At 40.8% G+C, this 23,318-nt stretch overlaps 1 protein-coding gene across 1 annotated transcript in view; it reads left to right on the plus strand.

The window, feature by feature from the left end:
• Positions 1 to 1,071: 1,071 nt before the first annotated feature.
• LOC311047020 (uncharacterized protein) overlaps positions 1,072 to 23,318 on the plus strand; it is a gene marked incomplete at its 5' end in the record, with an annotated part of 81,390 nt that continues 59,143 nt past the window's right edge. The window contains 2 exons of the mRNA XM_084059603.1: positions 1,072 to 1,166; positions 1,393 to 1,498. Coding sequence (XP_083915729.1) covers positions 1,072 to 1,166; positions 1,393 to 1,498 — 201 coding nt within the window. The remainder of the gene's footprint in view (positions 1,167 to 1,392; positions 1,499 to 23,318) is intronic.

Below are 23,318 nucleotides of genomic sequence, written 5' to 3' on the forward strand. Positions count from 1 at the left end.
TGTCTGTCTGTCTGGTTGTCTGGGGGATTTTTTTGCACTGATTGGTCAGCTGCAGCAATTTAGTGAGAGTTGAGATCCTTTAGTGAGACACTCAGGATTTATACTGTGTGGCTGTGTCTACATTGCTTCATTCACTGATCAGGATACTACAACTCCATGACCCATAGGACTAATAAGGCTAATAAGTTTTCCATTTTGGTGGTACATTACATTCATCTAGTGTCTTATCCTATCTACGTTATTCTCGGATAAGACAACTGAATGAAAACTGTCTATTAGTGCTCTGTGTCCCCATGGCTGGAGAAACCAGACCAGTAACAAAATAAATCATCGCTCTTGGGTGTCAACCTTCTATGACCAAAACTTTTCTTTTTACCCTTATTATGAAAAGAAGTGTCAGATTAGCAGATCTACAAGCTCAAAACGTGTCGCGATGTGAGCCTGTAGATCTGCTATTTCCACTACTTTTGTGAGACACTCTTGTATGAAGTAGGGCAATTAGGAAAAAAAAACATTAATATTATTAATCAGAAATAAGGAAATGAATATAAATAGTGAACCCTTATTACCACATTTAAGCCATAAACGTAATTAAATATTTTTTCACTTGACCCAGCAAAGGTGGATTGATACAAACTGACTAAATAACCACTGTTAAAAAAGTCAATAGTTAAGCCAACTACAGAATTCTGACAGAAAGTTGAGTTTCACATTGTTTTACTTAAAGTTTTGCTCAATGTGAGATTCAAATGGAGATCTAAATTAATGACGTTGTTACTCAAGGATTCAGAGAATGAAAATACTGCCAAATCGTCTACATCTTGTCTACAGCCAACCTTCTGCATTAGTCAATATATTGAGGTCTATAGTTATTTTTAAGGTAATTTATTTTTTATTCATGTCACCTGCGCAATTAATAAATAAAAGATTATTATAAATATATGCAATTAAAAAGATAACTCGAAGGTCCGTGGGTTTGAACTTGAAGGCACTGAATTAAGACTCAGCCTTTCTTTGGACGGAGCCCCCAACAGTAACACAGGTGAATCCAGGCAGAGGGACCTGGCTGGCATGGCGTCACGCCTCGCGCCGCCTTCTGCTGCCAGCTCGAGCTCTCAGAGGAGAGGAGAGCGAGGAGGAGAGGAGAGGAGAAGACAGAGCGAGGAGCACAGCAGCAGCGCTGCAACAGTCGGGGGAGGAGGACCTTGTCTTTAGAAATTCGCCGTGAAAATGTCTTAGTAATACAAGTACAACTGTCAAAGTTTGAGAACGGGAGAGAAGAGACAACAGAGGAGAAAGAGGACATCAACGACGGTCGAGTTGTCAGCAAAGCTCGCTGAAAGCCATGGCTTTTGTTGTCGGGTGAAGTGTGTCGGCGTCGTCGCTATCCAGGACCAGCGGTGCCGTTGTTGCCAACGGAACAGAACGGGAGGAGAGGTCGACTGTACCTGAGAAGAAGTTTCCTCTACAGCTGTTTTACATCAACGCAGTAATTGAGGTGAGTAGCTAATTACTACAGCTGAACTCATACACTGTTAAGCAGAACTGTCTGACAGTGGTCATCAGTGCTGTGTCGTTAAAACAGGCAATACGTGTTGAATGAGGACTGACAGGTAAGACGGACCACGTGGACAGACAACTGCAATGCAATCTTGTTAAGCTATAGACCAGTAACTATGCTATTTGATTAGTTCTGGGCTGGCTGGCAGGTTTGTCAGAGACCGCACATAGGCTACGTAATAATAACTTGTCTCTCATAGTTGGACAAAAGGGGTTCGACATTGTAGGCTACAGTAGGCTTTTATGTCCATATAGCACCAATCAATGAGACTATAGCTGTTTCATCTGTCGCCTTCTACCCTACTAGGGCAGGCCTATTAGATGTATATAAAGAACATGACTCAAATCACCCTATGACACACACAGCAGAATATATAGGAATGCAAGCTCATTCTCCTCTATTGCACTGGTGCTCCTGCTACAGATTAACTGGACTCAAGTCAGCTCAGTTACTTGAGCCCATAAAATACTTAAGAAACTACTTAAGAAATATTAAGACACTGATGTAGCCAGCCTAGTACCAAAAGAGAGTAGGCACAGCAATAACAAAACATAAACCATTAAATTTAACATAAACAGTAGGCCTGACATTTTTGTCCTTATTGTAAATTTCAACTTGTCCTTGATTACCTTATCTGATAATATAATGGCTAAATAAAAATAAAAATATAGTCCATTACGAATACGTTTAGGATATGGCAGTAGGATTCACCAGCAAGTGATCCGTCTCATCCAGCTGAAGAATACAGCAGCAGCTCATTATGCTTGCAGTGGCTCTAGCTTGTGTTGGAAGGAGACTGACTTCTCATTAGGGGTCACTAAGGGGTATCTCTCTCCCCTGTGTTCCCCCTGCCATGTTCCAAGAACGTTCTCTAACATGCTTAATTGTCTCTTAATTGCCGTTCATGTATGTATGTATAACTGATGGACTGAATAGAGAAATATTTTATGTTTGACATTATGATATTCATCTTGACTGGCAGTAGCTCGAAAGCGTGTCTGATAGAAAATAGTCCTACCGTTTCATTCAAATGGAATGTTAATCAGAAATAATGGAAAAAAAAGCTTTTCATTCATGCCCTTGAATATACCTGAGTTGTTAATGGAAAAGAGACTTGCTTTTTGTCCCCATTAACTTTGGTAAATTAACTCAAATTATTCTTGTTCAAAAGGGGATTGGAGTGCTTTCATTGACCCTGTGATTTCAAGCAGAACTTAAACTCCAAAAGCTTTAATCCTCTTGGTGGAGTGAAATTTCTCACCAGCTTCATTTTTGTCACCAAATCACTGGCAGCGCTCACATTCTACATAGGCTGCAAAAAAAAATCATATTAAAAAAATAAGTTAATTAATCATACATTGATTAATGCGATCTTATTTTTCTTAAAACAATTGAATAAATTAGCAATTTGGGTGAGTAACAAGGAAAACGTTAATTAATCTTACACTGAGTAATGGAATCAAAAAATGTCTTTAAACATGTAATAAATCTGCTATTTGGGTGAGATAATGTCACCAATTCCCATCTACAGTACCATATATCCTCAGAGAAGTCTTCAGGCATACTTAATATGAAATGAAAAGCAATAAAAATAAAGTGTAAATACATACTTATTTATAATAATATAATAATAATAATAATTTATAATAATATTCAACCGTGTTCTAGCTATAGACACCTCACACCTGTGACTTTAGAAGTCACTAACCCTGCCGTACAATGTGCAGACTACACATGATCTTCCTGTGAAAGGTTAGACAAACGCCACAAATAAATGTTTGAACACTTCTTCATTGTATATTTCCCCAGTGTCTGTCTCACCATGTTGATTATCTTTGGGGGTGTAGGTCACTGGGCTATGAATATCTAGGCAGCTGCAATCTAGCGTACTGGCGCCAAGCTTGGCTGTGACACAGGTGATGTGAGCTCTAATCATTGACAAATGACTGCTTCGGTGACACCGAGTATTTTTCATCCACTTACTGATTTGACAGATTGAGGGAGTGAGTGAATAGATTGTGTCCAATCTATTCACCAAGGTATATAATGGTATAAGGTATACAGTAGTATAAAGCAACCACGGTTCTTAAGGTATACAGTAGTATAAAGCAACCACGGTTCTTAAGCATAAGCCTTTCTCTGTAATAACTGTGCACATGGTGTAAATTTATGTTGTGCAAATTAATGCAAATATGCACCGGGCACATGCCACTACAATATGCATGTTGAATTCTGTTCTTGGCATGTTGTTGTTATGTTTCTACAGTATATGTGGGACTACGGATTGGAAATGACTTTTTAGCTAAATCCAGCATGTTTACATGAGATCATGTTCAATCGTATTGAATTGTTCATTAACTTGCACTGTCCCTTAAGTAAAGTACAGCATGCAAACTTTTCACTTCAATAAAGCACTATTTTTGTTCAACATAGAATGCTTTATTTTATTTTTATTTTTTGGGAAATTGCATTTAATTAATTAGTTTTAGTCTTGGTCGATACCTTATGGTACTGCGAAATTTCATATAATTTATTTACATCCTTAGAATACAGTAAAGTGAATCGTGTTTGTGGAGAGAACTTGAAGGTTCAATGCCGTGGCTTGCTCACTGTCTGTCTGTCCTTCCTTATTGTCCGACTGACCAAATGACTGGTAAAATGACCAGAATGTGTACTTTAGAAAGTGGCTCTCTTCCCTCTCGTCTTTCAGTTTGTGTGGAGGCAAAGATGACGTGTCTGAATGGCTGATTTCCCTCTTGCTTATGTAAAGGACTGACTGCTTGATTGACTGACTTGATTGGCTGACCGGAGGCCAAACCGAACAGCCGCTGTGACACGCCATGTGACTCCCCCGGCACCATAAGGGAGCGCCGTGGTGCTGTGCGGCAATAGGACCTAAATATAATTCTGTAATAATAATTTTATCAAGCTTCTGCTTGCAGAGTTAACACTTCCCACCACTACTTGATCCTTCATCTGGTGAGCCAGTCTCCACGGCTATGGCTCACCAGGCAGTATCTTTTCTTGCTCATCTTAACCCATTGAGACGTGGAACGCATCTGTGTCATTTTAATATTTCTTTGGCTATTCAAAAATAGCAGATATACAAGCTCATAGCGCGGCACTCAATCGTGAAAAATGTGTGCAAATCTTTGGATATACGTACAGTATTTTTAAAGTGAACATTTGTAACTCAAATCTTTGCTTCTGAGGATTCTACAAATGTCTTCTAAATCCTAACAATTTTTTGAAAAAACATATTTGCTATTATCAGTGGCTCTCAAAAATGATATGGCCGTGGACCCTCAAAATATTTTGTTCCAGGGACCCCCAGAAGTTGTAAGGGAGTCAAAAATGTTCGCTTTAAAAATATATATATTGAAAGATTTGCACACATTTTCACCATTTTTCAAAAATAGCAGATCTACAAGCTCATTGCGCGGCACACGGTATGAGCTTGTTGATCTGCTATTTTTGAATAGCCAAAGAAATCTTACAATGACAGAGATGCGTTCCCGGTCTTAATAGGGTTAATAACAGGAATCACAGAGCTGTACGCCATAGCTCCAGATTTTCTTTACCTCAATGATAACTTTCTTCTCCTGTTATAGACACAAGTTAGTGTTACGGCCCCAGCCTAGGGAAACCGAGGCACAACAACATCAGTGAATAAGGACTAAACTCTTCCCAGCGCCGAAAAAACACCAGCAACAAAGATATACAGCAAGAGTTTAAATAAACAAGAGTTTATTTAACAGATATGACTTCAGGGTGGGCCGGCTGCAACACAATAAACAAAATAAACTAAACATAAAACACCTAACATGACCCAAGAAAATGAAATAAACCAAAGACAAAACCTACAGTAACTTCTTAAAAGTAAAAACAGGAGAAAAACGTGGTCAAATTCTACCCACCTACCAAGCCCAGCTGTTAAATCAATGACTCAATATTACATGGAACAGAGAGCAACATGTTCGCTGGCAGTATGTATGGGGGTGGAGAGAGGAAAGCCTGCCCAAGTTGCATAAAGCTGGCTTTTTAAACTCCGCTGTAACCAATCAGCCTCCTTTAATTTAACAACCTATACACTCAATCATCTGTTCATTCAATCAGCCAAGCACACCTATAGCCCATCATGAGGCCATCACACAGAAAGCAACAGAGACAGACATCCACAAGCCTACTCGGAGAATATTAAAACATAAAATAAGTATCCTCATACAACCCACCTCATAAAAATGGCTAGCTACAAGACCCATTGCCATTGGTGTGACAGTTTACAATTTACATATGGAATAATAGGAGCGGCTGTCTTGGCGTGCATTCTCTGTGTGTTTTTGTAGCAGTGTGGCAGTGGATCTTTCACTTCTTGTCTATGTTCTATGTTCAGCCACAGTGGAAGCAAACTGTCTGTCTGGCTGACTGACTTATAGCTTGATTTAATAAATGAATCTATTGCACATGCTCCCATCTTCTCTATGTGCTGTTGATGTGAGAACCATTCATGTTTGGATTGATTGACTGACTGGATATTTTAGGCCGTATCCTGGTCAATGGCTCTCTCTTCCCTCTTGTCTGTGTTCAGTCTCTGTGGAGATGTGCCTTGATGCTGTGCATGGCTGACTGACTTACTCACTGAATTAATAAAACATGTACTCTGGACAGTGGCTATCTCCCGTCGAGCTGCTAGGGAGGGAAACTATCTGTCTGGCTGACTGAACAGTATTAGAGGCTCTGTGCATAGATGTAGTCCCGGAGTTCCAGAAGGTGGCATACCTTTTTTTTTAGGCCGGCAGGAAACACTCATAAAGGTGTAATTTGTGTTTCCCATTCAAACATAACACTGCAATATAGCTGCTGGAGTGCAGTGCAGTGCTTCATCTCTCCCCTTCTCTCTTAGGACTACAGTGTGTGTACTGTATGTGTGTTTACTATGTAGACATAGTAGAGACGTCCACAAGTTCAATTCATGTGTACAATAAACTGAATAGCACAGGGAGCCCTCAGCTCTAGAGTTATTCCATTCCATTCCAATATTCCATTATATTACATTTACTGTATTCCATATATCACTGGTTCTCAAAGTGGGGTCCGGGGGCCTCCAGGGGTCCTTGTGGGGATACCAGGGGTCCCCAGCAAAATGAGTCAATACAGCATCACAATCATTTTAACCACTTTATCCATCTATATGTTGGCCATTCTAAAATAGCAGATTTACAAGCTCACAGCGTGTCACTTCGTGCCGTGATGCAAGCTTGTATACTGTACATCCTATTTTTTGTTTACATTTTTGGAAAATCTTAAAATGTTTGGAGAATTTAAATTAAATCTTCTCTTCTGGGGGTCCCTGGCACAAAACCTTTTTAAATGGGGGGCCTTTGGTCAAATAATACATATCAATTTGGGGGTCCTTGACATGAAAAAGTTTGAGAACCACTGCCATATTCAACACGCATGCACGCACGCACGCACGCACGCCTTCAACATTTCGCAGAGAAATACACAGAAGACATAGGCTTCATCCTGTGTACAGTATCCCATCAGAACAATGGAACAGCAGATAAATAATATATACTATTAATTAATAGCATATAAGCTAATGAAATGCAGTATTTCCATTATTTGATCTAATACCTTTCAAAAGATTTGACAAAAAAATGACACATGCACATTGCGGCTGACAGTGTTATTTCTTGTACATTTTGTTCTGTGTGCGTTTTCAAAAGATTTGAAAAGTAATTACGTGGAATCAATGTGCTTTGACCGTATATAGCACTGTTCTCACTGCAATACAGCATTTCAAATGCAGGTTGAATTGTGTGTATTGGTACTCCTATGTGTTGTAGTTTTATACAAAGATGAAATGAATGCATTTAGCAAGAATCACACCCTTAATTGCTTTTATTGTGTAATTGTGTTTTTGTAAAACAATAGCTAATGTACATAAGTGAAATATTCTCTTTTGCACAAATGCTCTGTTGCTCCATTTTCTGCTTCAACTGTTTGTTTTTATTTCCATCCAGAAATATGTTTGAAATAATTTCAAAAGGAATATTGTTCCTGTCTTTGCAAAATCGTATAGTCTGTTACAATTTGTCTTTAGATGTGAGATTTGAAGTCTTTGAAAAATCGTTTTTTTAAAGTCTTCTAATGTGAGGGAGTGTTCAACTTTTGTCTTTAAGTCTTTTCAAAATAAAGTTTTGTAGTGCATAACTCTCATACCACTTTGGAGACATTCTGTTGTGGCTAGTTGAGACTTATTGGTCTGGCTGAATGTCTGTCAGACCATGTCTATTCTGGACAGTGGCTGCTGGTCTATATTCAGTTATTGTAGAGGCAAAAGGCCTTTATGTCGCTGGCTGGCTGACTGACTGGCTCTATAAATTAATAGACTATGTACTGTGCGCAAGTGTTCAGCAAGATTTTCTACAGCGTGTTAAGTGCCCATGCCCAGAATAGAAGCAGTAAGACTTCCAAAACCCAAGACATGAATCCAGACTTCATCTTCACAGACTCTGCGATGCTCTGATGTGGCTGTATGGGCCGTCAAGTGCTTAGCTGGTTCAGTGAACATCGTGATGCAAGCCTTGAATTTCAAGTCTATAGATGGGGAGAAGGGGAGTCCCAGGCAACAAAGACAGTTTCATATCCTCATATAACCTGGTGCATAATACAGTATGTAGCACCTAGATGGACATACAGTATCATCCGGCCAAAATTGTGTGTGTGTGTGTGTGTGTGTGTGTGTGTGTGTGTGTGTGTGTGTGTGTGTGTGTGTGTGTGTGTGTGTGTGTGTGTGTGTGTGTGTGTGTGTGTGTGTGTGTGTGTGTGTGTGTGTGTGTGTGTGTGTGTGTACCAGGTTTTTGTCACTGTACTGTAGGAAAGTGGAGGGAGTTGCATAACTTTTTAAATTGCAGGCTTTTTGAATGTAATATCTCAGCTGAAACGCAATTGCTGGTCATGGCAGTTTGTCCAATGATATTAGAGCAGGCAATACTTGGAAGATCATAGATTAATTTACTAGAAATTGAAGTGGCATATCAGCACCATTAGGCTGATAATCTTGTAGATTCAGAATGTGCTTGAAATCACACTATAAAACCCCCCCAGACCATGATTTCTGAGCCTGAATGCTAATTTGCTTTTACAGTCCAAGTTGTACTGTCATTTGAATTAATGGACACCTCATATTCAGTCAGAATCAAATGGTCTTCTAGGCCAGTGGTTTTCAACCTTTTTCATGCCATGGACCCCTAAATTGATATACATTCAGCTGCGGACCCCCATCAGAAAATGTTTTGTGCCAGGGACCCCCAGAAGCAAAGATATCAGTTAATTTTCGCTTTCAAAAAATTCTAGGACATGGTGTGACTGTGTGAATACTGGTAACTGTACACACACAGATTCTTACCTTAGTGCTGTGACTTCTTTTCCACTTTTGAGCAGTTAGTTCTTTTGCAACCTGCCTATGCGCAAATGCCTTCAGTGTGATGTGATCTGATGAGGGGTCTATAGCCAAGGACATGATTCCCATTCATACAGTGGAAAAGAAGAATTCAGAAACCTCTAACCGACACTTCTCTGGACTCTTCATCACCCACAACAGCATCTGGTGTATTAGCTGGCAAAGATGTAAAGATGTCTGGGTTATTATCACAGAGATGAAACATGGATGGAATGTTTGTACATTCCCACTGAGGATGCATGATATTTTGATATGTAAATTTGCTATGAGTTCCACTATTCTATCATGGCGTGCTATGTACTTTGTATGCATAACAGCCATTCAAGATGACACACACACACACACACACACACACACACACACACACACACACACACACACACACACACACACACACACACACACACACACACACACACACACACGCACTCGTGTGCAGCTTGATGTTCAAGTACACCCTCTGGACATGACGTTAGTATGTTGCAGGGACGAACCCCCAACCAGATTTAATATGTTTAGACATTTTGTGATGATGAAAGCTGCAGATTCAATGTAAGTTAGAAATGTTCTGAGTAAAAATACTACATTTACATTGTTTGAACTTATATGTGCATCAGTAGGCCTAATAAAACAGGTAATAAGAATGCACTATTTTTTTTAGAAGTCTGCATGTTACAGGTGTAAGGTAACCCCTACTGGAATATTGGTATCGGTAATGGTCGATTTGACCGTACAATTAATTGGATATTGGCCAAAAATCCAATGTATTTGAAGAAAAACTAGTCCATACCCGGTTAAGTGTGCAGGCGAACGTGGGGTTATCCCGCATCCTGTCGCGGTGCAAATTGGATTGTCTTGCTCTTTTTAATTATGTTTCCTCAATGTGCCTGGGGCGAGGCCAAAGATTATTTTCCAGCTGTGTTTGGATTGTAAAGTTATATGTTTTACTGGACGAACAGTCAGAACCTTGGCAGAACAGTGCACTTAACTCATTCCCAGCACTGAGTACATTTGCAGTTAAGGGGGCTTTTTGGGGGTAGACTGTCACAGAGCAGCCAGTAGACTAGCACCTTTTGCCATGAATCATGATACTGTAGCTTATTTCTTTCACAGTTAAGTCATTAATTCATACAGTAGCTGGACAAATGCCAAATTCTTACATTAGGGTTTTCGATGGCCGATGGCATTGTGCATTGGTGATTGCACGGATGAACAGCAATGTCCCCCCCCCCTCAGGTGATGTTTGGTAAGGTTTGTCTCTCAGCCTGAGCTTGTAGATCGGCAATTTGGGCTAGGGTTGTTGGATACAGTTCCCAGTTTGACAACATGTCTGTTCTCCACCTCTTATCTGCTGTTTATCCTCTGCTGTTTATCCTCTTCAAATAGTGCAGCATGTTTGCACTTAAGTTCTAACTGAGATATTTTTCCTGTGAAAATTGTGGGAGACAACAGTCTGGCTCACGAGACTAGCTAAAGCTTAATGTATGTATAGTACAATGATGTCGCATAACAAAGAAAAACTCAAAAATGCACACCCCCCCAGCCAGTGCCAGTGATCTCAATATCTCAATATACATGATTCATTGACAATTGAAAATCATCCTCAGTCCCCCCCCAAACAAAACTGAATGTAATATATCTGCTGAACTAGTAAGAGGTGTGGTTCTGGCATTGGTGCAGTCCTGGCTGAGGACACAACCCATGAATAAATGAAAACCCAGGCACTCTCCAGTCTACAGCACTGATTCCAACAGTTAGTGTGATGTCTCCTGCTGAAGTGGATCCACTCATATTGAAATGTATTCACAATTAATCATGGAAACAGCTCGGCATGCTGTAGGTATTCATATTAATGAGGAAACCTTAACGGAGCAGAACATGTAAGAGGGTAAACTAAAAACTGTCCCCCAAAAAAAAGAAAAACCCTGGAAAGATTGAAAACAAGCTATTGTCGTGGCACGTGTACGGTATTATGTGCTCAAATGTTGGAGCTTCCCAAACAAAGTGTTCTCTCCAACTGAAGCAGTTACTGTAACTAAGACTAATTACCCCTGCAGGGCAAGGCACGTTCTACCAATACCTGAATGAGTTGAATCTACGAAAGGCAAACCTTATGGGAAAGCAAAATAATTTATAGAGTACAGCTCTTCTATACTTCCTTAAACAGAAAAAACTCGAAAAAGTGCTCCTCGGAGCTCAGGTCTCCGCCAGGTCAGGTACGTTATTGTGGCCTCCTGGTGGCACTATAATAGGCCAATGTGAAAAGGGTGACATTTATTCGTAGCTATTCGTTATTTGCGCTATAACAGGCCCATGTAAAAACATTGGGGCAGAGGTTCCGAATTGGCATCCAGGGAAGTGTGTGTGTGCACAGTTTCGCAGCGACCGGGCCAACGGTGCCGGAGATTAGCTGCTCACAGACAGATGGACACACGGACGGACGGACGGACGGACGGACGGACGGACGGACAGGGGGTAAAACATACTCTCTCGCCATGCCTAACGGCCTGGCGGAAACAACAAACACTGGTAATTCCATCAAACGTAACGGTGTTGATGTTCATTACAGTTAAAGTTTGTCACGCACATACGAGGGGTACAACGGTTCGTAAACTTCAGAGTTCGGTTCGATTTGATACGGAGGTCTCACACTTCGGTACATTTTACATAAAGTTAGAAATACCAGAGAATAGATTTTGCATTATTGGACTTGGAAGAGCCTCAGCTGCTAACATATGTTATCTATTTGGGAGGATTGTTTGGGCGGCCTTGGTGAGAGCAGCGCGCATCGTTTGAAGTAAATGAATAAAAAAAACAGCGTAATCGAATACCTCGAAGTGAATGGTTCGATACAAATATGTAATCGTTACACCTCTAGTACATTTTGTTGTCTAGTATATTTTGTTGACATTTGTGAACCATTACAGACAGACACTTGGTGCAGTGGCCATCAATTCAATTCAATCTCTATTGCAGACTCCAGGTCCATATCACATATCACACAAACGACAAAAATGATAGTTGTAATAATGTAGTTGACTCTTCTAATCGAATTTGTACATTACATTTCTTAGGAAGGCTTGACAGGTAGTTACCCCCAAGTTAACAAACTGTATGAGCAGTATGCAATATATCGGTGTACACAATGCTTTAAAAAGTGATATATGTTTGCATGGGCGAACAGTTTGCAACGTCATCATCATCATCAAAATTCCGATTAGGGCCAGCTATTATGGCTTAAATAAACCAGAGATCAAATAGGTGATGGCTGTTACGATGGCATGCACTGAAGGGTAATTTCGCTTGCTGTGTGTGCTGGCCATTGTGGAGATAATAATGGGAGGTAATGGATTCCTAGGCAGTGGAAAAGGAAGGAGTCGCGAATCAAAGGGGAAAAAGACACCGAAATACCTCATGAAATATGCATCAATGACAGGGGAACCAAGAACAAAGGGAAGACTCTGTTAGGAGAACGGGACGTGGGAGGGGGCTGGTGGTATCCACGGCGTCTTGCCAGGCCTTCTTCACGTGACGCCAACTGTTTGTGACAGCGCCACAGAGCTTTGATCACAGAGGGAGAGGTCATTAAAGTTGGCAAGACAGATGTGGACCTGAAGGTGGGGAAAGTTGTTGGTTTGTTGATCAAACTTTTCTCCAATCTTTTTTTTCCCATGCACGATTTTTCCTCCATAGCATTTTACTTACATTAAAAGCAGAATTAAATTGAAGCAATACGGTACCCGTTAAAAGTAGTGCAGCATGGCTCTGTTAGGAGGCAAAGCCCCCTAGAAGAGGGTCTGTCTGTGAGTCTGTGTGTGTCTTGCATGCTGACTGTAGGCCAAGGAACTACCTCCACACATTGACATTTATTATAATATGTTTTATAATTCTTGAAATATAAACCATATGAAGAGACCAGCTATGTTGTATGGTTTAGAAACAGTCGCACTGAGGAAAAGACAGGAAGCAGAGCTGGAGGTAGCAGAGACTAAAATGTTGAGGTTCTCTCTGGGAGTAACAAAGATGGATAGGATCGGGAACGAGTACATCAGAGGGACAGCCCATGTCAGATATTTTGGAGATAAAGCCAGTGAGGCCAGACTGAGATGGTTTGGACATGTACAGATGGGGGATAGTGAGTATATTGGCAGAAGGATGCTGAGGTTGGAACTGCCAGGCAGGAGGCCTAGAGGAAGACCAAAGAGGAGATTTATGGATGTAGTGAAAGAGGACATGAAGTTAGGCGGTGTGAGAGAAGAGGAGGCGGAGGACAGGATGAGATGGAGGCAGATGATTCGCTGTGGCGACCCCTGAAGGGAACAGTCGTAAGGAAAAGAGGAAGAAGAAGATGAAGTACTGCTAGTTTAATCCAGTTGGAACGCAGCAGCTCATGGCTCGACCAATGGGCTCGAGACAGGCTTGAAGTAGTTTGTGACATAGATGCATAAAGGATACTAATGCGCATTCAGTGACCACAAAATAAATACCGACTGCGCATGAGATCATTGCCACAACTACGTCATCATCTATACCCGGAAGGAAGTGTGCACTGGGTGAGCAACTTCATTGAAATAAATGGGCTGGGATTTCCAGTTCCCACTCTGGGTATTATAATAACTCTGTGGGGATAACGCCTGCAGTGTTGCATTGGAGAAGTATTCATTTTCCTTATTTCTAGAAGAACAGGTAACTTATGATATTGTTATTGAGTATTAGAAATGTATTATTTTGTTCTAAATATCCACAGGCTGACATACTAGACATAGCTAATGTTCCGGAAACTTTATTTAATATTGTGAAAAGATCTATTGACATTCTACCCAGAAATACCGCTCAACATGTTTGTTTCAAACATTCTGAGGTGGTCTATGCATTGCCCACACAGTGGTGTGTGTGTGTGCGTGTAAACCTTTTGAAGTAGTAGTAGTGTAGCCTAAGTTAAGTTATAAAAAAAGTATGCTAAATTGTAAACTTTTGTTTTATGGCAATTGGCCAACCTCAACCATCTACAGTACCTCCTAACCAATCTGTGACAATTTATTTGAAAGGCTATTTCACCAAGGTCTATGTAGTAACGTCACATTGTCCCACCAAAACAAATATCAAAGAATGAGCCCAGCGATGTTGTTAAGAACTATATTGTGGTCTTCCTTTCAGCTTCCCTGTCTGTCTTAGTAAATTAAAATGTATTAAAATACTGGGGAAATAGGGCTACATATGCACTCTCCTTTTAAAACGCAAACAAAACAGACACACTAGAGAGCAACAAAACCTTCACAAATAAGTGCTTGTGTGCCCCTCACGACAAAACTCTCCCCAGTCTAACGGATAAACAGCTACAACATAATACAGACTGTAATCCTTATATTTACACCGACACAGTTGTAAATACGGCTCGGTGAAAACTCAAAGTGACAACAGCGGCAAACTCCGAAAGTCAGCATTTGTACAAGGCACCCTTGGGGGCTGGCGGGAGGAAATTCAAATAGCACAGTTGATGCACCTGCGACTGAAGCCGCGTTGTCGTAGCTAATTTATCATGGGGATTTGAGATGACGCAGGTGCCCAAACGGTGTAGAGATCTGTAAATTACTGCTGGAACACCTGATTCATCATTACAGTCACATTCAGAAGAGATGGGGAAACAATTGTTCAGTGTCTCTTTTGGGCGTTTGTCCTCTTATTTCCCTGTTCTGGCACCCTTATCTTACTATATATAATACTCATTCTGGGATCATGGGCATATGTTATGGGGCTAATGACTCTGACTCTTGTACTCCTTGCTGTAAGTTGATTGTAATTGCATTTTAGCATGTGGCTATTTACAGCTGGTTGACATACTCTGTAACTTTTTCAATTAAACAAAAGTTATTTTTTATATAATCTTTCACTGTAAATCTTTTCACAATAACATAACAATTCAATTCAATCTTTATTTCAGACCCAAGGGAGATCCATATCACAATAAAAACACAATACAATAAAAATAACAGAAAATCAGGTCAACTTCTCTCAAAGACTATTAAACAACACTGTGTCGCGCAAAACAAATAGCAGATCTACAAACTCGATAGATAGTTCGATTAACTGTTGCGCCCAAGTGTTTTAAAAAAAATGTTACGCATACAGCAGGTGGCCAGTGACTTTGGCCATTTTCCGTCCACACCTGCTGCATGGGCGCTTGACCTGAGATGATGTTGGCTCGAATCTAGCACATGACACCAATGGTTTTGATAATGTGGATTGTGGAAGTTAAATGGTGGATTTGTGGATAGGACTCTATATGAACAAACTTGTTATATCAACAAAACGCATCGCATTCTGTTTGTGTGACATGCACGATGCAAAGGTTTTGAAAGTGAAACTGGCCGAAGTCATTGGCCACCTACTGTTGTGTAGAATGCATTCACCATTAGTTTACTATTTTGATGAGTAACTGAATGGTAAACAAAAATAAAAGTGTCAGGAAGGCAGCTCCTTGTAATATTACATTGGTACTAACACATTTTTAAACGGTTAACAATCATGAACCTTTCATTTTCTTCAGTAATTTGTCCTGACGAGGCTGAGCATAAATGTATTCATTTAAGCACACATTATTCTTTCTTAGTTGAATATTAGCTGCGAGTGTGAAAAGCCATGCCAAGTGTGAAAAGCCATGCCAAAGCATTCTCAGAACTTCAGTTTTCAGAAACGCATACTTTAATAAGCTGTAGGTTTTCCTGAGGGAAATTCACTTGTCATTGCAGCACCACATGTAGGCCCTCCAACCAGGCCCCCCCCCCCTCTCTGCTGGTGACTAATATCGACGATCACACAAACACAATTATGGAAACGCACAGACCAAACCTCCAAATAAAAGCCATTAGAAATGCTGTTACACCTCTGCATGAAACGCCAGATACTAGTAAGATTAGAGATATACACTATTATTATTTTATTTAAATTGCATTCAATGATCCCACTAGCTCCTGTGTTCGGTCACATTTGATTCAGCGCCCTTGTCTGCCTGAGTTCCCTAAGGCCTGGTCTTTGTTTTACCTCCAGGTCAGAACGTCACCGTTCTTGAAACACAGCTGTAGTCACATAGCAGGAGAGCAGTATTGTCTTAGCAGAAATGTTAATGCCTGGCCTGCGCAGGGAACTTGGAAACAGTGGAATTTTAATTATTCTAACAGGCGCTAATGACCATTAGCTTAAATCCTGGGCCACCTTCGTTCATGCAAATGATGTCGACGGGGTCTCTCTCAGATAATCCAATTCAGCTCCTTCCCCGGAAGCTCTTGTTTTCCTCAGGTACACATCTGCTGCCACCTCCCTAAATTGAGCTCATGAATTGTCGAATGCCATCCCCGCTGGTGAGACACCTAACTAATTAGTTTAGCCCAACATGTGTTGTCATGATACAATTTGTGACCCAACAGGGGGATCGGGAGAGTCAAGTTTGGCTGGGGTGGGGAGGGGTGCGTTGTTTCTTTAAGACATCAAATTTAATGAACGGAGGAGGGTAGGGTACAGAGAGCCAATAAGGAAGCGGGGAACACAGAAGCCGTTAGTGACACCTTGGCAAGGAGAGTTTTGGTTGTTTGGAGGAGAGGCAGTGTGCAGAGGGGAGGCGTGGGCTATTGATGAGAGAGAGCATATAGATGCGAGAGAGAGAGAGAGAGAGAGAGGGAAAGGGAGAGCGAAAAGAGGAGGGGGAAAAACATTGCCGGGGTGGTGATTGTCGTTACGATGAGTGTTTACACCACTTTTCTGAGAGCCAATTATCTGCTCCCGCATGAGTCATGGAGATCATTTAGGCTCGTAGCGTGCACAGGGTGGCTTCGGCACAGCTCCCTCGGTGACGGCAGTGAGAGCGGCGAGATGCGTTGACACGCTTTAGGCAGGTGAGTGTCGGCTTCTTTATAATAACGCTGTGAGCAGATCCCCATTTCTCTACCCTCTGCCCTCTTTTTTTTTTGTAGCCCCTTCTGTTTCTTGGGTCTTGACATGCCATTCCAAGTGTGTTATATACGTACAAGAGGGAGTCCCCTCGCTGACTCTCTCTCTGTTGTCTTTTTTTTCCCTGCCTCTTGTCTCACAATGCTTGTTTCTGGATTTTCCCCCTTCCCCAATAAAACTCCTTCGTTTGGCATTTCACAGTCCTTGTCTTTTGCTTTTCTCCTCCCTGTCACTCTGATCTGTATTGTCACCGGCAGTGAGTTGTCACCTGCCTTGCAGGACCTGTCAAAACGTCTGGTCCGGAGGAAATGACTCATTTCAGACGAACAGCGTAGCCTGTCCAAGCTGCAGCAGTTAACCTGCTGAGCGAGGCTACAGTGTGCCCCCGTACTGTATGCCTTTCTGATGATACAACTTTCTCAGCTCTCGTCAGTGGGGAGATGTCTTGTGTTATTCATGCACATGCCAATTAACGTCAGTCAATATTTCATAATTGGCTCCAGCAGTGACAGCAGTTCCCCTTTTGGGAATGGCTAACAGTATCGGTTTAAAGTTTGCATCATTGTTCACATTCCAGTGCTGATATTGCTCACTCTACCCTAATTGCAAGAGTGGAGTGGTAATCCCTCCCTACAAGGTGTATGTATATTTGAATAGTGAACACTTCATCCAACTGTTTAACCCATTAAGACCTGAGGCCGCGTCTAAAAAAATCTAAATCCTAAAAAAAAATCAGAAAAAATATATAAAAAAATAATTTTCATGATTTTTCAAAAATAGCAGATCTACAAGCTCTTAGCGCGGCACTCGGTGCCGCGCTATGAGCTTGTATATCTGCTATTTTTGAATAGCCAAAGACATCTAAAGTGACACAGATGCGTTCCAGGTATCAATGGGTTAAACAGAGCCATCACAATCGCAGCCAAGCTCAGCAAACAGGTAAATCATGGTAGGATGTCCTCTTTGAGCGCTTTACTGACTGCGATGAATTGCGTATCCCGCCCGGCGCCCACCCCATCTCTGTTTCGTATTATTGTTTCGCTCATGGTGATTTACTGCCTTTGTTCCACGAATCGGCTTGGTTTTCTCTGCTTCTTTGTGCGGCGAGAGCTCCGATACAGCCTGTGGATGCGGCCGAAAGCGAAAAGGAGGGGGTGGCGGGGCTGCTGCCAGGGATCGGAGGGGCAGCTGATCGGCTCTGAGGTGTCGGAGATTTATGACCCCCCAGAACAAAGCTGTGTCTGCCGTGGGACCATAAACCATAAATCAGAGAGAACTGGGTCAGATCGGGTCAGTGCTCATCTTGCTCGCCGCAGACCCGCTGCACTCTTGGTTTTTCTTAAAGGCGCTGTCTTTTTCACTTGCGGCTGTAATGTAAGACACTTGGACCAGCTATAGCCTTTTTAGCCTTCTACTTCTGGGAGATGGAGTTGGTAGTGTTAATTATGCAATACCTTTAGCGTTTTAAAGTTATGCAGCCCTGATTCATTCTGACCTCCAGCCGTCTTAACTCTTTAAGACTGGGGAACGCATCTGTGTGTCATTTTTAGATTTCTTTGGCTATTCAAAAATAGCAGATATGCAAGCTCATAGCAGAGCTTGTAGATCTGCTATTTTTAAATCGTGAAAAGTTGTGCAAATATATGATTTTTTTCCCTTTTTTTTTGGCGGACATTTCTATTCAAGTCTTTGCTTCTGGGGGTTCCCGGAACTAAATATTTTACAAATGTTCGCTTAAAAAAATATATAATCCAAGATTTTGCCAAGAATTTTCACGTTTTTTCAAAAATAGCAGATATACAAGCTCATAGCGCGGCACCGAGTGCCGCGCTATGAGCTTGTAGATCTGCTATTTTTGAATAGCCAAAGAAACTCTAAAAATGACACACAGATGCGTTCCCGGTCTTAATGGGTTAACACTGTTGATCTCGGGTTATCATAATCAATCAGTCCTGCTTTTATGACTTTTTTATTTTGTCACTAAAGAAGTTAGAACCTCTACAGTGTGTGCGGATAAATACACGTGATAATGTCATACTCTGAATTGTTTCATTTCCGTTTGGCAGATTTTTGATCTAGTTCGCTTTGACTAGTTTTGTGATAGTCTCCCTAAAGGGGTTCCTGAGCCTAATGTGAAAAAAAATCTATTTTATGCAAAGGTGTTACAGTTGCATGAGGGTTATAGCTATGGGCATGCATTACATTACGATAATTCATTCAGCCTCAGCGCAGCAATGCAGGCTAGGCAAATTCCTTATTAGATGTTAGAGACGCCGAACATTTCACAGCAACATCTATAAGGCAAGGTGCACACCGTACTCTTCACTATCAAGCCAGTGGGTGGCAGGAATGGCAATGAATCACTTGCATCCATATTTTTTTTGTTCAGAGTTCAGACGGCTCGACTAGGGAGGTAAATAATCTTTGTCTGGTGCTGCGTGCTGAGCAAAAAGAAAAGAAAGTGATCTTAACCCTTTAAGACCGGGAACGCATCTGTGCCATTTTTTGATTTCTTTGGGCTGTTAAAAATAGAAGATATACAAGCTCATAGCGCGGCACCGAGTGCCGCGCTATGAGCTTGTAGATCTGCTATTTTGGAAAAAATGTGAAAATGTGTGCAAATCTTTCAACATATATATATTTTTTAAACCGAACATTTGTAACTCAAATCTTTGCTTCATGGGGGTCCCTGGAACAAAATATTTTGAGATGGGGGGTCAAATACATATCATTTTGGGGTCCTTGACATGAAAAAAGTTTGAGAACCTCCGATATTATAGCAACATATGTTTTTTTTTTCAAAAAAACTGTAGAAGACATTTGTAGAATCCCCCAGAAGCAAAGATTTGAGTTAAAAATGTTCACTGTAAAAATATATATGTTCAAAGATTTGCACACATTTTCTCAAAAATAGCGCGCTCTAAAAATGACACAGATGCTTTCCCGGTCTTAATGGGTTAATTTATTTGTGTCTGTATAGTTAGCACAAAGAGGCACTGGGTCTGCCTTCCGGAAAATCAAACAAAATGCAAATGCCGTTTGTGGAATGGAAAATGACTGAAGATCAGAAGTTTTTCTACAGTACAGTACGTCTGCTGGAACAGTTGGGATTTGTACTTGTGTTTACCACTACACTGGTAACACTTTCCTCTCATTTTAGGGATGGAGCAGGAATTCATCACAAAGTGTGGCACATGCTGTGCTGACGGTTCTATTGCAGTGTGACTACAAACTTCTTCTTCTGCTTTGATGCCGTACTGATTTAGATCACATCGACAATAAACACAATTATTACCATGAAAAACTTTCTTCGATGCTAGCACTTAACTGAGCAGTGTTGCTTAACCCATTTAGACCGGGAAACGCATCCGTGTGTCATTTCAAGATGTATTCGGCTATTCAAAAAAATAGCAGATATACAAGCTCATAGCGCGGCACCGAGTGCCGCGCTTTGAGCTTGTAGATCTGCTATTTTTTGAGAAAATGTTGGAAATGTGTGCAAATCTTTGAATATCTTTTTTTTCTGTAGTGCACATTTTTAACTCTGTTACAACTTCTGGGGGGTCCCTGGAACAAAATATTTTGAGATCGGGTCCGCGGCCAAAATTCATATAATTTTGGGGGTCCTGATTATTGCAAAAAAAAAAGTTTAAACTAGGATTTAGAAGACATTTGCAGAATCCCCCCAGAAGCAAAGATTTGAATTAAAATTGTTTGCTTTAAAAACGATTTTTCAAAAAAATGCAGATCTACAAGCTCATAGCGCGGCACTCGGTGCCGCGCTATGAGCTTGTATATCTGCTATTTTTGAATAGCCAAATACATGCGTCTAAGGGCTAGTCTAAAACGGGGTTATAATTGATCTAACAGTGAAAGTTTTATAGAGGTCTAGGCTTAGCCTAGACGTTGATTAGCAGTTTTTTAAGCGTCTATTTATGGACAGTCTATATTATAGCCGTTGAAATGACGTCTATAATATAGACGGTCTATAAATAGACGATTAAAAAACAGCTAATCAACGTCTAGGCTAAGCCTAGACCGCTAAAAAACTTTCACTGTTAGACCAATTATAACCCGGTTTTAGACGGAGGTCTAATAGCCTATGACTATGGCTCACTGGGATGAGTTCCCGGTCTTAATGGCTTAAATATCTCCCGTTCAAAAAAATCCTCCCTAGAAAATGCTGCATTTTGTGTTGCTGTTCAATGAGGGGGAAAAAACACTTGAATGAAAGGCGAAGAAGTTGACATTTACAAAACCAAATGTTAATTTAAGCTCCTCATGAAAAACACTGTGCTAGCATCGCTCGATCCATAGTGTACGTCTATTGTTGCACATTATGGATGTAAATAGGTCACAGTCATGAAGAGAGAGCCAATATGGTACAGCATCATTGTTATGATGGCTTTTTTTTTTTATTGGTGGACGCTGAATACAAACAGCCTCATCAACTCTCCAGGGTCAGATGTTAGGCCTATTTGTGGTTTATTATTGCGGTCTTCTCTTATTGTTACATTGTCTTGGCGTTGACTCAACAAAACCAGCCTCCCTTTTCATTCAGCTGCTGAAGCAGGAAATTGAGGCGGTAGCTATTTTGTAAGCATTATTCCAGCACTGGCAAATAACAGTGTAGCTGGCCTGTGTATTTAAAGTTCCCCTGGTAGTTTGTTTTGTTAATGCCCCACCGCAAACTGCTGTTGTGTTGGAAAATGATCTGCACAACAACAGGGACTGAAAGTGAAGTACAGCACGATACAATATAAAATGTGCACTCTAATTGCTGTCAACACTCGGAAGTTCATCATTTTAATATGGCCTGGAGTTGTAAATAACACATTTGGCTTGTCCTTGGGGCGGTTTTATGTCTAGAGCACCTCTTCTGTTATTACGGCTACAGATACTTACATTTACATTTTGGCTTTTGGCGGATGCTCTTGTCCGGGATGACTTAGAATCAATTGGTGAGCTTGTTTCAGTGTCCTCCTTATCAGCAAATGAATATGCAGTACAGTATATTTTACAAATAGGCTCTATTTTTGATACCCTAATATAACAGGGTATTCATTTTAGGCACCCACATACTGTATATGTGTGGTTTAGAATATTTATGAGAAATGTATTTACGTAGTCCAAAATACATCTTCAAACGCTTTACTGGCTGTAGTTTTGTATACATATTGTGAGACATACATGTCAGATATAGTTGTTTCCAGTGTGGCTTGACCACTTGACCACCACCAGACCGGAAATATCGATGTGCACAATAGGCTCTATTCACAGCAGCCATATTTTCACTTCCTTAACAGGTGTTAGCAATGATACTAATGAAGGCTCTGTTCCATTTCGTGTAGCACAGTGGTTCTCAGATTTTTCAATTTCCATGACCCTCATAACTCTGAGAGTGTACAAATGTAACCAAATGGACCCTTACGGGTCCATTTGGTTACATTTGTACACTCTCAGAGTTACACACCCGTAAGGGGCCATTTGGAACCCCCTTAAGGACCCACATTTTAGTCCCACTGGTGTAGCAGTGTTTCCAGTGAGTCGACATGCACAATATCAGCACCCTGACTCTGTTTGACCAGAATGGAACACAGCCTTCATTAGTATCATTGGTAACACCTGTGAATGTCTTCACAATATGGCTGCTGTGCATAGAGCCTATAGCAGTCGTGTTAGTGAAGTGCAGTTCAGTTAGTTTTTTCAACAAAGTATTGAATTAATGACAACATCATACTATTGGCCTCCTGTGCTGCTATTTTGGAGAGTTCATCTAGACAACAGTTAGCAAAGTCTTCATAGACTTCTATTCTAAATGTTTTGATTATAAATTATGGATGGATGGATGATTTTTATTTTGTCAATAGATTGGAATATACAATGATATTACTCACTACTGCACTCGGTGCTGCGCTATGAGCTTGTACAGTATATCTGCTATTTTTGAATAGAAAAAAAAAGAAAATGACGCAGATGCTTTCCTGGTCTTAATGGGTTAAGTGATTATGGGACGAACATTTTGCAGGGCCTAATCAGGCTGCTTGAATTTGACATTTTGAAATGGAAGTAGGCCTACTTAAATGTTAACTGTTGTCACTGTATACAAGTGTGTAAATGAAACTTGAGTGATGTATACTAGGCTAATTTGCTTATTTAGCACCAGGGAACATGGCACAAAAAAAATAAATGGTCCACTGTCATCATTAGTAGCAGGTACACTACTGCCAAAAGTTGAATGAAAATGAATCAGATATTAACAACAGTACTCTCTCTCTCTCTCTGTCCATGTTTCTCTCTAAGCACACATAAGCGCGCATAAATAGGCAAAATAAGCCTGGATCA

The sequence above is a fragment of the Gymnoscopelus microlampas genome (assembly GCF_963454915.1).
Source record: "Gymnoscopelus microlampas genome assembly, chromosome: 6".
In the NCBI taxonomy this organism is placed as follows: Eukaryota; Metazoa; Chordata; class Actinopteri; order Myctophiformes; family Myctophidae; genus Gymnoscopelus; species Gymnoscopelus microlampas.